At 38.3% G+C, this 17,135-nt stretch overlaps 2 protein-coding genes across 5 annotated transcripts in view; one reads left to right on the top strand and one right to left on the bottom strand.

The window, feature by feature from the left end:
- RB195_017683 (uncharacterized protein) overlaps positions 1–3,032 on the top strand; it is a gene marked incomplete at both ends in the record, with an annotated part of 127,759 nt that extends 124,727 nt beyond the window's left edge. For all 3 annotated transcript variants that reach the window (XM_064184781.1, XM_064184782.1, XM_064184780.1), the window contains 3 exons: positions 18–116; positions 2,664–2,810; positions 2,952–3,032. In XM_064184781.1, coding sequence (XP_064040661.1) covers positions 18–116; positions 2,664–2,810; positions 2,952–3,032 — 327 coding nt within the window. The remainder of the gene's footprint in view (positions 1–17; positions 117–2,663; positions 2,811–2,951) is intronic.
- Positions 3,033–6,091: 3,059 nt separating this feature from the next.
- Positions 6,092–17,135, bottom strand: part of RB195_017684 (uncharacterized protein) — a gene marked incomplete at both ends in the record, with an annotated part of 36,973 nt that continues 25,929 nt past the window's right edge. The window contains 11 exons of one of the 2 annotated variants that reach the window (XM_064184784.1): positions 6,092–6,123; positions 6,207–6,373; positions 6,525–6,609; positions 7,688–7,712; positions 7,816–7,970; positions 8,177–8,321; positions 8,380–8,505; positions 8,573–8,687; positions 11,938–12,023; positions 12,144–12,215; positions 12,272–12,394. In XM_064184784.1, the coding sequence (XP_064040664.1) occupies positions 6,092–6,123; positions 6,207–6,373; positions 6,525–6,609; positions 7,688–7,712; positions 7,816–7,970; positions 8,177–8,321; positions 8,380–8,505; positions 8,573–8,687; positions 11,938–12,023; positions 12,144–12,215; positions 12,272–12,394 (1,131 nt within the window). Of the gene's footprint in view, positions 6,124–6,206; positions 6,374–6,524; positions 6,610–7,598; positions 7,713–7,815; positions 7,971–8,176; positions 8,322–8,379; positions 8,506–8,572; positions 8,688–11,937; positions 12,024–12,143; positions 12,216–12,271; positions 12,395–17,135 lie in introns of those variants that run through there. The other variant, XM_064184783.1, reaches the window with a different exon arrangement.

Raw genomic sequence — 17,135 nt, forward strand, 5'->3', positions numbered from 1 at the left:
ACATTTTCGCATTTTAGCGTAGCATACAGGAAGAGGAGCGGAATCCACAAGGAATGGAATTGTTGCACGATTTGAAAGAAGAGGGAAGCGATACGTTGTTACTGGAGTTGAAAAAGGTACGGCCCTTTACAAATTGGCAGAAGCAACGCTTAAAATATAGTAGATTGTCATGTTTTCTGCTGAAAAGTGTGACTGATTTAAAAGTAATTTCCCTTAAGTTCAACTAGTATCACAGATTAACAGCATGTCTCCCACGTTAGAATCGATCACTAACCGTTCCTGTTCCCTACTTGTACACAATTTTCACGATCAAGGATACGTTTTCAACAGAAAATTCCCCGAATTAAACTCAATCCTGTATTGTGTACAGTTCCAAGACAACAGCGCAAGCAAAACGTGGGATTTAAATCATCTGCCTTCGGGAATTCGAAGATAAAAGGAGAAGGGACATTTGAATTCAAATATTTTCTCACAAAATTGTCAGCGTATTTTTTTTTTGAAATTCTCTAACAAATATTAAGCGATAACACACACGGAATTAGGCGAATTTCATTCCCCAAAATACGCCTAGTTAGTGTGTGTTATCGCTTAATATTTGTTGCAGTCATTACTAGTACGGGTAATGATGCGCTGCCACTCAACGCCTCACATGCACGACGGTGCTGAATTTTCGCAAACTTCGGCGAACGCTGACCTCACGCTGACTGCTGACCTCTCACATCAAATTTCGTTTTAAAAAAATCATGCGTTGTAAATTCGTGAAGAGAGATTCAGAATATCTTTATTATTAAGACTAATATTGAGATTTTTGTTAAGATTTATCATTCCAGAGTAATAACGATTCCTGAATTGAAAGCGAAAAATCGAGGTTGTCAACGGAGTTCAACCAAAATTCTGCGAAAAAAACGGAGTGTTTTGCCAGAAAATTTGAAAGTGACAAATGTGCCATAGAAGACGCTCTTCCTATTCGTAAATATCAAAAACCCTATTCGTATTAATTAACAATGTTGACCCATCAAAATAATAACATAATCTTACCAATTAATTTAAAAAAATGAAGTTTTTCCTGAAGTCTAATTACGTCTTTCTTTTTGTGAACGTTTTTTTCTATAAATTTGCAAGTAAATCAATAATCATAAACAATATACTTGTAATTGAATGAACCGAAATACTTTGAGCTCATTTCGCACATTTTTAATCCGATTAGAGATGTTTTCGTCTTATTCTCTGGTAAACAGCACAATCCAATCAGTCTTATGGGCTTTTTTTTGTGCGTGTGTCAGAACAATGAACAGTTAGGGAATTCCGCCGATATGAATAGGGCGAGATTGTACATGACCTATCACATACAAAAAAAAATTTAAAAAATAAAGTAAGTAGTAAAAATAAAATAACTCTTTGTACTAGTTGTTAGTTATGGCCAGCCATAACTAACATGGACTAAGAGAGATATACGTTTTTTCTTTCATTTCGTCTGCATCGTTTAATTTTCGCTCATGGTTTAGCACATTTTTGGCCTGGTTATTGGAATTCACTGAGAACTTCTCTTCCTACCTCGCAGAAAAAAACAATCAGCTACTCAGGATATTTACTACACATTTTTTGAGCCTCCGTTTTATTGTATGCTTTGCAGCCATCTGTTCACCACCTTCCCTATTCTTTTCATTCCCTTCGTCTTTCTTTTTGCTGACTTTTTGCTGAGTTCTGCCACTATTTTTTATTATTTGATCCAATAAAGGATCTACTTGCCTTACTCAAACCTTACGATTCCGTATGCGAGTAGCCTTAGTATAAAAGATTAGTAGTATCGAGTTTGATAAGCTGTACACGAGGTTGTTAAATAAATTTATTGGCTAACGTTTCGGCAATGCGCCTTTTTCAGAGCCTGAAAAGAGCGATTCAATGAACAATTAAACTTTGAAAAGTAGGCGTGGAGTTTATCAGCTTAAGAAGGCGATATAGCCGAAACGTTAGCCAATAAATTTATTTAACAACCTCGTGTGTAGCTTATCAAACTCGAAACTACATTCAACTTTGGCGAGGTTCATTGAAAGTCGAACCTTCCAAAAGATTAGTGTCCATAATAGCAGGCATTAACAGATACTAAAACTTGCAAAGCGATTCCACTTTTAGAAGTTGATTATATGGGAGCAAAATTTATGTGGGTACGTATACGATAAAGCCATTGTATCGCTTACATTTAAATCCAGAGATGTTACCCATATTCTAAATAAGGATGCTAACTACATTTTTTACTGGTAAATGCGGCGATAGCGCAATGATGAGAGATCACCGCTACGTCTGCATGGTCAACGATGCGAACCAGTCCAAAACCAACCAAACCTCTCATCATTCGTGAGTAAATAAATTGGTGCCGGCCTTAAGTGCTTACCTAAAAGAATGAGAACTCTGACTTAATGCTTAAGCCGGCACCTGAAACCTATCATATAAGAAAAGTTCATAGTCCAGAAACGATTACGAATTGGAGTCGAACCACGTTTGCGCATCCTAAAATGATTTATCAACGTCACTCAATTTTTTTGTCATACATCTCGTACACTGCTAATTTCACTGGGAAGGGATATTATTTTGCTTTTTTTGTGATAGGTAAAGCAGTTCTCTTGAATTCGTTTTCCTTCCCTTCATGACTCGTTCCGTTTCAGATCCCTGACCAACAGCTAGGAATGGGAATAGGAAAGCGATCACGTGGTATTTTGGTCACCTCCTTGCAACCGGGCTCCGTTGCTGCGGAGAAGCTTAAAGTCGGTGATCGAATACTTGCTGTGAACGCGCTGCCAGTAACTGATCAGGTTTGTGAAGACGTTCCCTTCATTTTCGACGAGTAAGTGTTAGGATAAATATCGAATTTCATACGGTAGTGTAGAGAAAGCGAACAAAATCTTAAGAAGTGACCGGAAGGATTCTCTTCAAAGTTTAAATCCACGTTTCAGCTGTCCGCTGTGACATTTGTAAAAGCGAGTGGTCCTCGACTATTCCTACAAGTTGCTCGACCTCGGACATCTCCTCAATAGCAGCCAAGAAAAAAGAGATAGATGTGATCCTCAAATTGAAACACCGAAACACTTGTGATACGGGCACTAAATTATGGCAGTGAGCACACAGGGTTCTCGCCTGTTCAGCGACACTCAATTATTCGCGTAGTTCGCAGTTTTATTGTTCGAAATGTCCATAAATCATGACAAGGGGCTGTAGTGAAATGAAGTAGATACGCGCCAGTTCAGTCTAGAAGGTTATGGAGCTTTCCTGATTTTTCTTCATTCGTCATTTCAATGTTTTATTAGGTGATACTTATCAATTTATTACATCTGCCATAATGTCTTTTCATTGTCCGAGTTTGAGTTGTTGTGTTTTGAACATTTGTATGATTATTATTAATGTGCATATACATATTTATAATGAATATTTCAACATTGTATATCGTCAGAGAGTAAAAACGTCACCTTACTTTTACAGTCAACCTGTCATTGCAACTATGCATTCATCTAGAATAGAATACGGTCTAGGTTTCAACAATAATTAACAATACAGGATGCAAACGAAGACAAAACGAAGTCACTGAATTTCTCCTTCCTTCTCAGATCTCAGTTCGAGAAAACTCTTCGAATTTGTTTCGTTTAGGTGAATATCGTATTCAGAAATGGTAGGAAAGAGAAGCAGAGGAAGACCAACGGCGATTCACGTATTCCCGAACTCTTCGTTGAAGATTTTGACTTATTTCCAGATTGACAGTTTCACGGCTTACATTTGGCCTGTATACTAAAGTCTTTTAGCACAAAACTGTGAAATGAATCGACTAGTCAACGCTTACTATGTATTATAATTTGTAGACTCAGACTAAGAATTATTTGTAAAGTCAGTGAAGTTGTAAATTAAGCTCACACACAAAAAATGACAAGTGATACACTCATCTTTTTGTATAACAAACAATCACGGTATGATCGCGGAGTCCCGTTGAGGGTTTCAACTTGAGATGACGTAATTCATGGATACTTTTCTGCTGGGAAGATTTGACATTCACAGGAATATTTCCATAAGTCTTATAGAGATAAGATTCTAATAGTTTCAGATAGTTGCTTGTCGACTTACCTTTCGAGGAAATTTAAAGCATCCCAGCTTATAGCTTAAGAAAACGGTATCTATTGGCAGATCACACGCAGGAGCTGTAACATTTCGCTTATCATGTTTACATCTCTTGCATTGAGTGGTCTGCTGCTTCCTCAGCAGCATAAAAGGAGTAGATTGCTCACAACCTCATTGTATCTTTATTTTGATTTTGATTTATTATTTTAATAGTAAAGTTTAATTACCCAAGTATAAGGTTACCCGCGTGGCACTAAGTCGATACACGTGTCCTCATTTTTTTCTGACGTGACCGAATCATCTTCGACCATGCTTATTCCGTAACATATCTGAGTTCTGGCCACAAGACTAACAAAAAATTTCCCTGCTATTTTCAACTTTATTTTTTGGGTTATCAGTTGGCGTGTAGAAGATAAGAGATTGGTTCTAATATGAGGGGAAAATTGTGGTCTTCTTTTGTTTTGTTTTGTTTTTTTTTTGTAGTGTCACCTGTTTTCGAAGGTGCTCTTGAAGGTTCCCCAGGAAAAGCACGTTTACAAATCCTTTTTGTTGTGTACAAGAATTTCGACACTGGCTTTATTTTTGAGCAGGGTAATCTAAAACTCATGAAACATTCCGACATGACCAAAAATTTTAGAAAAGGTTTTTTTAATTTTTTCCACAGCATCGCACGAAAATTCCATTAACACTAAAAAATCTAACTGCGACTCTTAAAGAATGATTTTTTATTTCTATAAAAATTTGAAACCTCATCAGTTTTTCAGCAATCCATGTTATGTATTCAAAATTGCTAATGAGATCTGTACCTATCGCCACTTCTTTGCAAGCCGCTAGGAAAAGTAGTTTCCCTTTTCCTTTTGGTGGTAACCGCAGGAAGGAAAATAAAACCTTCATAAGTGATCATTTTAACTAAGATACTGCAATATAAGAAATAGAATATAAGAATAAGGTAGAATATAAGAAATCAAGGGCAATAGATAATGATGGCGTCTTGGATCGATCACACTTCCTGCATGGGTGTTCGAAAAATCAAATTTATATCTTGAGGAATTTGCATGATCATCATTTGTGTAAGGCTTTCTGGAACTAATCGGGACACAGCATGAGATTTTCCGATGCTGAATTTTCTTAGTCGTTAGAAAATGGATGATTTTATTCAAGTTTTTTGGGACTTCTGTATCCGTTTTCACGACCAGAAAAAAGCTATTTTCCTGGAAGGTTTAAAAAGTTTGAGAATCATTCTATGAATTACGAGTCTAGTTAAACTTTTAAAAAACCGAAATAGACCATAAATTCAAGAAAAGCGTATAATCGGAGGATGACCACACATTTATCGCTTAACAGAGCGGAACGGCGTTCCACACGTAACCGGAGAAAACCTTGCAATGAAACCTAACCCAACGTATATGTTTGTTTCTTCAACACCTTTCTCACGTATTTCAAAACGTGAGCCCACGGCCGGGGTCGAACCGACAATCTTCTGATTAGAAGTCAGACGCCTTATCCATTAGGCCACGCGGGCACGAAAACTCATTTACGATGAACACTTTTAAAGGATGCCTGCAGACTCTCATTCCTGAAACTTCATACATTTTCTAAAGGCGAAAGCAGAGCACTGGTATTTGAAACTCTACGATGTTCTATGGAAAACACTAAAAAGAACTTACATTTCTTTTAAGAAGAAGGTAAACACGATTAATAGAACTTGATTCCACCCAAAACATTTCTAATAAATTTATTTCATACAAATAATGGACATGTAAACAAATACACATATTAGAAGATATTTAAACCGAAGTATTTAGAAGGCAAATTTACGCAGATTTGAATTCAGCCCAAAACGAAGAAACAGTTACTCATACCTACATATGCCTGCTTGTTCCATAACTCTTTTTGATTTTCCATATTTCAAGCAATTGTCCCGATAAAAAAGGAAGTTAGTCACTTTTGCATTCCTCTAAGTCATTTGTTAGCATTTCTGAACGCTTTGCTAGTTCCTCAATGTTACGATGTGAGAAATTTCTAGAAAAATTTTTGTAAATCGAACTTGTCGAGAAGAAATAAATTTGCTTATCTCCACTAAAAAATTTTCAGTGCATACTAACCGATAGGAACAGACAGAAGTACAAGTTCATTGGACGTCCTCGGAATAAAGTGCGGACGACCTTCCCAATCGAATTTTCGAGCGTCAGGCGCCGTCAATTTGGCAACATCAAGGCGGATGTTGTTATATTGCATAATTACGCTTAAGGGTCGATATTTTGGTTGTTTTCTGAAATAGCTGCTTCACGTCAAATAACTGTTTATCTTCAAGCTGAGCAGTAATTAGTTAATTTCTAATAAGCAGCAGTAAATGCTCATGATTTTCATTCACTTGAAAAAATTCATTATAGAACGAACTGGCAACAATACGAAAAACCAACCTATTCAAAATCCGGTTTCCAAGCTGACTGATAATTACACAAAACGTTCCAGAACAAACAATAACTATAACTGTATCCAAGTCCTCTGTTCATTAAGCATTTGATAAACACGGCCAGCCCACTAATAAAGCTTAACCAAACCATCGCTGCCGAAAGAAAAAACATAGACTACAAAACTGATTCACAATTAAAACCTTCAGTCTCCAAATCTGTGGTTTGAATGATCCGAATCGGAGAAGTTTAAATTCAAGAACGTTCTCATCTTCCATAACTACATATTATTGAAAGATTTTGTTGAAATAATCGGAAGAGTGAATGAATGATTATCAATTTTATCAAATTCTCACTGATGGTCAGTTTGCAAACCTTTTTTTTTTTTTAATTACAGCAGATTCAAACCAAAATGTAAATAAGACTGGCTCCTTCCGAAAATGAGTAGCAAATCGAAACCTCGCTAGCAAGAAATTTTCAGAATGACCATCGGTGAGAATTTGATAAAATTCCAAAAACAACTCGCAACATATATTTATTTAGGATAAAATTTTTGTGTATTATGTATCACTGATTGTGTTGAGGAGGATTTCACTAAACCCACCAAAAATGTTGGTAGAACACTAGCGTTCGTGCTGTTGAATGTGAATTCTGACCAAGCACCTTAAAATTACTTCTTTTTTCACATTTCTTCCGTTCAGCATTTTACAACTTCATTTATGCTATTCGAAGTAAAGTGCATCTTTTCAACTGCTTCAACTGCATACAAATTCTACTTCACTTTCTAACATTTATTCCGAAATTAACCTACTGCGGAGAAATTACTCATCATCATGAGACCCTTTAAGATACGCCACCCATATAAAGGAACAATTTTAAGAAATCAAGAAGAATGAATTTTACACGCAACTGACGTTAAGGAAGGAGAGATCATTGGCATTAAATGAACAGGGTTAGAGATACTTACAACCTTAATTACAACTCAAGCAAGAAACCCATTCACGAAGCATCAAACATCTTAACACACATCCTTATACTCAAAAATATTAGCCAACAGTAATTCTGGAATGGAATTCCAACTCTTCACGATGACTTGTTCGTTGTACGTGTCACTTGAGAGGTCCCATCGCAAAACTTGGTACGATAGAGTACATTTGCATGATTGAACATACCTTCTTTGAGTGACACGATAATAAACTGGAAAACACCACTGATTGAAAACTGTTAAAATGAGTGACTTAGGCTTAAAAAGTGGAAAAACAGCAATTGATTATAGCTCTATATATTAGGACTGTTTTACCTGACTGGTGGTGAAAAACTTCTTAATCATATGCCCAATATTCTGGGTATGCGACAAATCCAAGGCAGCATCGACTTCATCCAGAATGTAAATAGGGGCAGGACGGAACTTTAGCATAGCAAGCACGAGCGACAAAGCAACAAGAGACCGTTGTCCTATAAAATGTTGATATCAAGGAACGGAAATACGGATGAAAAAGAAAAATACTGCAGAAAAAGAGATTTAAAAAATTTCGTCTTCTCGGCATAGAGTACTAACTAAACGAGTACCACCTTAAAACCATTTCTACATATTTCAAACAGTTTTCTTCTAATAGTATCATACTGTGAAAAAATGAGTGAAAGTGTGTGTTAACACTTACCTCCAGACAACTCTTGCAGAGAATCTTTCCATTTCCCGTTAAACGCCACTTTTACTTCAAGTCCCTGCTCTACCGTTTTACCAGGCGGAGGCTCAACTTTCGCCGATGCACCTGGCAGCAGAGTTGAGAAGATGTTCCCGAAATCCTGGGAAAACTCTCATCAAAAGTCGAAATTGCATAAGTCGGGAACATTTGTTTCTAACCTTGTTCACTTGTTCATAAGCTTTGTGAATCTCTCTTGTTTTCTTCTCATCAAGCATGGCAATAGTGTCCAGCAGTTTCTTTTTGTCCAAAGCAATTTGGTTTTTCTTCTGTTGCAATCCCATAACCTGCGCAAATGTCAACTTATATCAAAAAAAAGCAGCAGAAATAAAAGATCAGTCCGCTACAACTTACCTGCTCCTCAACTTGTGAAAGGACGCTCATCGCTCTTGTATTCAGGTTTCTACCAAGTTCGCTCTTTCTTGCTTTCATATCCGCGATTTCTTTGCTTGCTTTTTCTTGAGTATACCTATAAGAGAACGTATCTATAGCAGGAATGTGGTTAAACAAGAATCTCATCATCAGCCATAACAAACTAAAAATTTCACACCAGAGAATACTACATTTGTTTCTTTTTTTAAATCGAAGAGGTTGTAGTTCTCGTATGCTGTTACAAGTCGACCAGAATTTGAAGAAGGGAAATTTTGCGAAAAAAAAATTAAGGGTAATCCAAATTTGTAACATAACTCCATTATACCTCGGAATTGTCTCATTTCTTGGTTGGGATTCCTCGTTACAATTTTTAACAAATCATTTCCATGAACTAGCTTACTAGAGCACACATTAACAAAATAATGGACATGAAAAAAGAAAAGAGAGAATGCAGTGAAAGAAGCTCTGACCAACGGGGCACGGAATCGTAGCCAAGCGAAACTAGAAACTGTGCGGTTAGCATTATTTCACCAATAGAAGTAAATCAGTATCTTTTACACTGGTTTCCCCTATCAGAACCATAGTTGGAGTGATGTTGCTTCTTACTATCAAATGCAGTCACAACGCAGACTTATTCATTCGGAATAAGATACAAATAGATACTTCAGATACTGATGCCTTAGGAATATAAGGGATGTGCCCCGTGTTAATCAATCCGTATGGGATGCGCCAACGCGTTTCTTCCAATTCAGAGACGTTTGTGGTTCACGAACTCTTGTTTAGCCAATACAATGCCTTGAGGGGGTTTGCTGATGCATCAAGTCAGTGTTTTTTATCCTTGCCAACAAGTCTGGTACCTATTTATCGACCATTGAGGGAATCAAAGCTTGGGTAGGACCTCGGCCGTTCCAATCTACTGATCGGTCGCCCGGTCACAGCGGAACCTCCTACCTCCTACCGATTGCGCTACATCCGCCCTGTAAAAACGTCGTCTAAATAATCAGGTAAAACGTGCTCTAGGTAAACGATAGAACGAAGAAAACAAAATAGGCAGTCCTCTCATCCTCATTGTTATCTGTTAAAGCAAATTTTACCATGGATACTAAAAAAAACCTTGCTGTGTTACACCTTATGCACGTATGTGCGTAGGGTGATTGATATGAATCAAATACGAAACACGAATCAATAATATCAGATTATCTAGACGAGTTTAAAAAGCTCGGCTAATGCGATTCGTTGGAACTTAGCCTATGCAGGACCTGCACACTATGTAAGGGACAATGGGACGATAAACTTGAAAGTATCTATCTGTCCAAGTTAGCAAGAATAGACTCCGAAAGAAACGATTCTGTGTAAATGGCTGGAACCGTATTCGTTGGTCTAGAATTGAACTCCTACACTCAGTGCATTCATCTAATATGTTTTCATGCGTACATTTCAAAAAGGAACAGGGTTTGGATTTAATTAAATTTTGAATTAACAATAATTGGATTATTCCATGTAATTAAATGGTAAAATTCTTTCCCTGAAAGTTTCGAGACTAAGAACAACCTCACCACAAGAACTGAATCTATAACATTTATACGTTTTTGTTACTCGGAAAATTTAGCTTTTTAGATTGCTATATCGACCGTACAAGAACGGCGCACAACCTAATTCAGAGATTACGAATATCATGGGATGACTGATGTGAATCAAATACGAAATACGTGTCAATTATACCAAATACGAAACTTTTGAAACGAAATACTGTGCGCCGGAATGGAGCAAACAATTCACCTGCAATTTCCGAAATTAATGCACTTGAACGATACTTGATCATGCAATAATATAAAAATAACAGTTTTGAAATTATTCAAAGACGACTTCTCGCAATCGGAGAGGCAACAGCACATACTCCTCAATTCCAAAAAACATCAAACTTCTCATTTGAGGGTCAATTTAACGTTATTGTATTGTGCTCGGAAGCACAACACCACAACATTACTTCAACCCCATCTTCGTCTTTTCATACAACAAGCATAACAAAACAAGTCAAAAGTTCAAGCTAGATGTCTACACGGTAATCTGATGCAGAATTACTTATTAGTCATTCTTTTTCCTTCAACTGGACTATAAAAAATTCGGATAAAAATCTTATAAACTGAACCCTGTTCCTTTTTGAAATGTACGCATGAAAACATATTAGATGAATGCATTGAGTGTACGAGTTCAATTCCAGACCAACGAATACTGTTCCAGCCATTTACACAGAATCGTATTCTTCCGGAGTCTATTCTTGCTAACTTGGACAGATAGATACTTTCAAGCTTTCAAACCGCAAGGGCGAATGTCTGTCGATAACGCTGGAACTCGCGCCATATCTCGAATGATTCTTCCGATCCGAGTGAGACATTCGAACCATTCGCTCTCGTTTTTTGAAGTTTTTTTTTTTTTTTTTGAATACAGCAAGTTTTTGCTGTATTCGACGTATCCTTCATTCAAAGAGAAAATCCCGCTGGAAGGATAATCTTAAAGGCATCACCCCACGAATCTGAGGTGGTATGGATTTCAGGTGGAGTATTCGTATACGGGATCGTAGATTATGAGGAGGGGGGGTGATTCCGTCCATTTCTTCCTAATTCAAGTGAAAAACGGTCCGGACGATGCGGCTTCGAGGAATCCGGCGCGCTATTTTCCGCAACGAGTTCGATTGGAGCGCGCCAACCTTGTGCACGCGCCGCATCTTCCGGACGGAAATCAGGAAGAAACGAACGGAATCACTCCCCTCTCCATAGTCTACTATCCCCTATAAGAATACTCCACTTGAAATCCGTACCACCTTAGATTCGTGGGGTGATGCTTTTAAGAAACGAATCTGAGCGCTCGCGTACATTTCACTCGCTTTATCACTTTCCAGTAATGTCCAACTTTTCTTTCATCTTTATTTTACATTCATGACAAACGCTTTTGAAGCTATTTACGAACGATTTTGATTTTCATGAAGAATCGGCATGCAACAAAATTGTCGCTGATGAACATGAGCAAACTTTTCTATCACCATGAATATAGCTGTCTCTGAGCAAATGTCCTCACTATAAATGTTTGATTAAAGGAAAACCAATGGAAAGGTCGTTGTTTTATCCAGAGTGTAGCTCCACTGCCATTCAGCTTAAAAAAACCTCTTCGAAGTCATTTAGAACTGACAATAAACACCTGGCATGTACCAGAATTTTATTCCCTCTAGTCAGTCGGAGCGAATCGCGGTATTTAACATTATACGAAAATGCAAAAATTGACTTCTCCTTGTACATATGAACTAGCATCCACTCTCAGGAATTATAACAAAAATGGAACTACACACATACCCTGAAAAATCATACTCCGTGTTTTTTCTGCCGAAATGAGACTTGTCGTCGTTTATCCACGGATGAGCCTTGATTTTTTGGTGCGCCTTAAAAAAAAATCCTTAAACATAGGAGACTCAGACGAAAACAATTGAAAATAATAAAAGTGAAATGTTGTATGTCAGATGTTCCCATAAAGTATTGTAAAATAACGACCAGCCACTTACCAATTTTTTGTAAGCAACTGCGTCCTCTTTGAATTTCTGGATGTCCGCTTCCATTGACGATTGCTGCGACTTCTAAAATGGATTTCTCAGTCTCCCCAAATCGTTGCATGCCGCAAGAATACACATACCAGTTTGACAATCTTCTTATTCGTCGCATCCACCTTGTCTTGATGCATCTTAATGTCTTTGTCGTACTCCTTAAGCTCCTTCTCGAACTTTTTCAACGCAACATTGGCGGCCTTGTGTCCTTCCTGTACTTCATTGAAAATTAGTGCAAACTTTTCCCGACTAATCAATCCTTTGTGTCCTGTGTTCGTTTTGGCAAATGAGATCCGTGCAGTTCAGGTTCTACTAGGTAAGCTACGCTTATACATGTGCTCCAAAATATCTTGAAAAGCTAATAGAAGTGGTAGCGGCTGCTTAAGCTCGATGCAGATACTACCATTCTTCCAAAATAACACAACAGAACTAAACGTCAAATCGACTTGAATCCGAAGTAGAAACCAATCAAGCGATCGACCAACGAACTCCGTACACCCCTATACTATAGACTATCATCCAAAGAGGAGAACTGTTTTCACTACATTTCTGATCTTCTGCAGTGTCTTCGTAATATTGACTTTCCATTCTTGGCTATATATTCGCTTCTTGGGAAGACGGTATCTGAATGGCGGGGTCGATGGCAGAGTTCAAGCATTTTTACTGTTCTCTTGTAATAAACGGTACTTTAGTTTTCAAGTGTTAAAGGTCTCGAAAAATGGATCTTGTGGATCTTAAAATCTTAGATGGATCTTAGAACTTCGATCTAAAGCACAACAAATTGCCCGGTGAAGTAATTTCATCAATAACCTACTCCAAACAGTTTTGCTTCGTCAATTTTATGTTGTCAAGAGTTGCAGCATTTGATAAAGTGATTCCTCAAGTACTTCTACTGCTTCTGATTTCTAGAGTCACAGGTGTTTTCCTTTTCACTGAGATAATTGCAAGCTACTCCCCGGACCCAAGAAGCGCTAACTTTAAGCGCATTCCTTATTTAAATGCCTTGTATGTCATCTTTGACGAATTAGTTCTCATATCCAATACGCGGAAGCCTTGACGGTTTGTATGTCGGCAGATAATTGAAAACCTATGCTTTCTTGGAAGAAAACCAGAGCTAATGGCAGTAAGTTCATCCATGACAATAGACGAAGCTTATTCACACAATAAAAGACCATTAGAGGCAACATCTATACAATAATTTTTTTTTCAATTTTTAGACCAACACAATTCCACCTATACATTGTATGTTGATTGACCAGAGTCTGAAAGCGCTGGGATTAACTCAACCATAGTTCCCATTTAACCAATACAAGGTGAATAATTGTTGGTGATATCGTTTGGCATCAATTCGGAATCGCGTTTCACCGCAAAAAGGGAAAAAATTCAGATTTGTACTCTTATTCCTTTCAACAACAAAAAGCCTCACTCCTCGATAAATTGTTGGTTATGAGTTGAAAAAGGAATCTCTTGTTGCTTGACGTGATGTCGTGCGTTCTCTGATTCTGATGACGTCCGGCACAATGGCCCCGAAAGATCATATAGAGCGGTTAAGATGATGTCTAGATTTATAAGACTAATGGACTGTCGTAATCGCTGCATATAACGTTGAAGAAAAAGCATTGAGGAATTGGTCACTCAGCGGTTCACATAGTGGGAGGCCTACAATCCCTTCCTCGCAGAAATAGCGAGGCTCTTAGTCGAGGAATTTGGCGAGCGCCCGAAAAATGTTTCAGAGGTTACGGAAGGATTTCGTTACAACAAACTTTAGTCGTATAACTAGTAAACAGAGGAGAATAAGTCAGAAGGGAGATTTACCGAAGCACGTCTCGGGCGCTATTCTATTCGGTGGCGACGATGACAGAAAAGGTCTGTGCCGTTGCGGGAGCAACTCAAAACAAAGCATTGGCCACAATTCCCAGATACGGATGTCCAGAGCTCCATTTTCGAGGTCCGAAATTCTCACTTGGTCTTTGGAAACTGACATCGTAAATGAAGTCAAAGAAGAGCACGCATCTTCACTAAGTTTTGCGATGCTTCGAAAAAGTATTGCATACGTCATAGGTGTCGACTAATGACCTCTGTCCTATTGAGTGTTTACGCTCAAGTCTTCTCCCAAACCTAAAACACACTTCTGAGGGCACACAGCAATGGCGGTAAGACCATTCACCTCCTTTACCGAAGTGCTACTGGCGAACATTGATGGTTTCATCATGTGAAGCATACATGCTGAACACATTCGGAAAAAGAACAACCATCTGTGCAAAAGCTGTCAGTCATCCCAGAGACTATGTTTAAGATGCACACATCAAATATGAGGCAGAAGGAACTCATTAAAATAAACGATAAAGTCACTTACGCAGCAATCCACTTGTTATGCGCCAACCTGTTTGCTGCAAATCGTGATCGTTGAACGTTTTTGGAACGCGTGCCTATACAATGACTTGAGGAGGCCATCCGACGATCAAGTCAGTGTTTTTATCCTGAGCTACTTCGGTCGTCTTGGTGTCTGTCTAATGTCTAATGTCTTTCACATGGAATCAACATATTTTTCAAGAGGACATAAATTTTTTGACTGTCTATTGTCGTCTATACATACTATAATAACACTGCTTCGTGGCATGTGATTCGCTTCAATTACTTTCTTCTTTCGTCAAGGCCACGAGAAGAATTTGAAATATCGTTCCGTCATGTCTCAAAGACATGTCGAGAAATTTTTCCCCGTTGAGATGATGGGTTCTTGAAAGCTTAAAATCTATTCCTGATGTATTGAAATACTGATTCACTATTATGTCTAGCTTTCCTACAACTGCACATTCCAAAATTACACTCTGGTACGTCCAACGACTGTCAAAAAATCTACGACTTATTCCTTGTTGGACATTTTCGGAGGAGGCAAGAGAAAAAAATAAAACAAAAATTGTTTGTTGAAGGTATTTCATAGCGACGCTTCCCTTTGCTGAGTTATTTGTGCGTTAATGCGTTATGGCACCTAGAGCATTCCTATCTAGATGGTCAATCAGAACTCTTATGTGAAAGATTTAAAGGCATCACCCAATCTGGTGTGGATTTGTATTCGTATACGGGATGAGACTACGAGGGGTGATTCCGTCCACTCTTCCTAATTGCGTAAAAACGGCCCAAGATAGCGCCAACTGGCGCAAACCTCTAAAATGTGCGCCAAGAATAACCTATCTTCTTTTATTAGGTAGCATGGACGGTATTCCTGTTGCTCAATTTTTGAACTCAATTTCGCATGAGCTTCCAAGTTCTCCGAAAAAGAACTTGGAAAACCCGTCTGGGAGAACATAGAAATCCAAATCCTTAAAACTAAGTAGTAATAATTAAAATTCCCACATATCGCTCTCGGCGTTTGAGTGTACCTGTGTGCCTCCATGGAGAACATCTGGTAGATGCTAGCGAATAGAAAAAACCATGTACCAACTCTCTTTAGGCATTAGTGCCTAAAAATGCGTAAGTGACTGGAACGAGATTGAATGACATCAAAAAGATAGAAGGAGCTTATTGGTTGACAAACTTCCAGGACATTTCTGGAAAATTGCGAAGTTTCCGTGAGTTTATTGTCGCGTGGTGTGGATGTAGCGCAGTCAGTAAGAAGTCCCGCTGTGCCTGCACGACAGGAGGTCGAATATTTGTGCAGTTTATTTATTTATGCAATCACATTTATATTAATGCACTCATATTGTAAGAAGGCGGGTGTAGTGTAGCGGTTAGAGGTTCCGCTTCCTACACGATCGATCGGAGGTTCGAATCTGTACTAGTGCCAACCAAACCTTTCATCCGTTCAGGACCAACAAATTGGTTTCAAACTTGTCTGGGAGGATAAAATACTGATTTAATCGTCGACTGACCTCGCAGGTCACCGTGTAGGCTAGTTTCACGTTCGTAAGCCTCAAACGATTCTGAATTGAAGTGAATGTGCAGGCGCATCCTAAGCGAATTGATTAACGCCAGACACTTCATCCCTTATGGTTACTTATTCAATATAATGCAAAGCAAAGTCAATCATGCTCCTTTTTTGTCAATCCGCAATAAATACGATTGACTGAGAGCTTTAGAAAAGTGTAAACTAGGTGCTAATATTGTGAGCAAAGTTTAGGAGTCTTTTGCAATTGCAGCAGTGGGGTCGTAACAACATTCAAAGGAACATAATAATCCTTCCAATAATTTTTTATAGATGATTCTTCAACAGTATTAATATATACACCGCATATAAACTACCCTTAAGTGTCTGCATAACCCAACACAAACCCCAACGAGGATGATGGCGTTTGCATAAGGATCAGGTGCTGCAGTTTGCACATGATGGCTGCTATTTATAAAGTTACCCAAGTCGTTCCCATGTGTTCCTCGTAACATCTTCAAAAGATGCAAAGAGGCTGCCACAATCTCACATTTAGTACCCCACTGGGACTCTCGCCATACAACAACGCTTCAGCGAAATGCAGAACAAACGCTGTGAAAAGGAGTCCAACTCGGTTTTTCTCTTGATTCAAACCGCATGTTTCAAACAAATCATCCGTTAAGCCTAAATACAACAACAAATGGCATAACATAACAGTCAATTCATTTCGGGTGTGCCATTTCGTGAGTCTCACAGTAACCGAGGAGGTATACAGCAATTTGATAATGCTATAATACTGTCTTCTTCAACGGAGACACTGCTAATGAGGATTTCGGCGTTTCATTCATCCATGAAGCCAAATGACGGTTTGAAGTAGTTTATGAAAATGATACTAAAAATGACTAACAGTCACCTAAACAGGTCAGTATTCCAGTGACGAATTAGTCTGGTTCTTCTTGTAAATCTGTCGGCAATCTCCTACATGTTGCCTAGCTCAAAACATCAACCGGAATTTAAGCAGTGTTATCTATTTATCCACTGTTATCTACTGTTTTCCTCCGCAACGTCTTGCACTACACTACCAATACCAA

The sequence above is a fragment of the Necator americanus genome, chromosome II, assembly GCF_031761385.1.
Source record: "Necator americanus strain Aroian chromosome II, whole genome shotgun sequence".
Taxonomy (NCBI): Eukaryota; Metazoa; Nematoda; class Chromadorea; order Rhabditida; family Ancylostomatidae; genus Necator; species Necator americanus.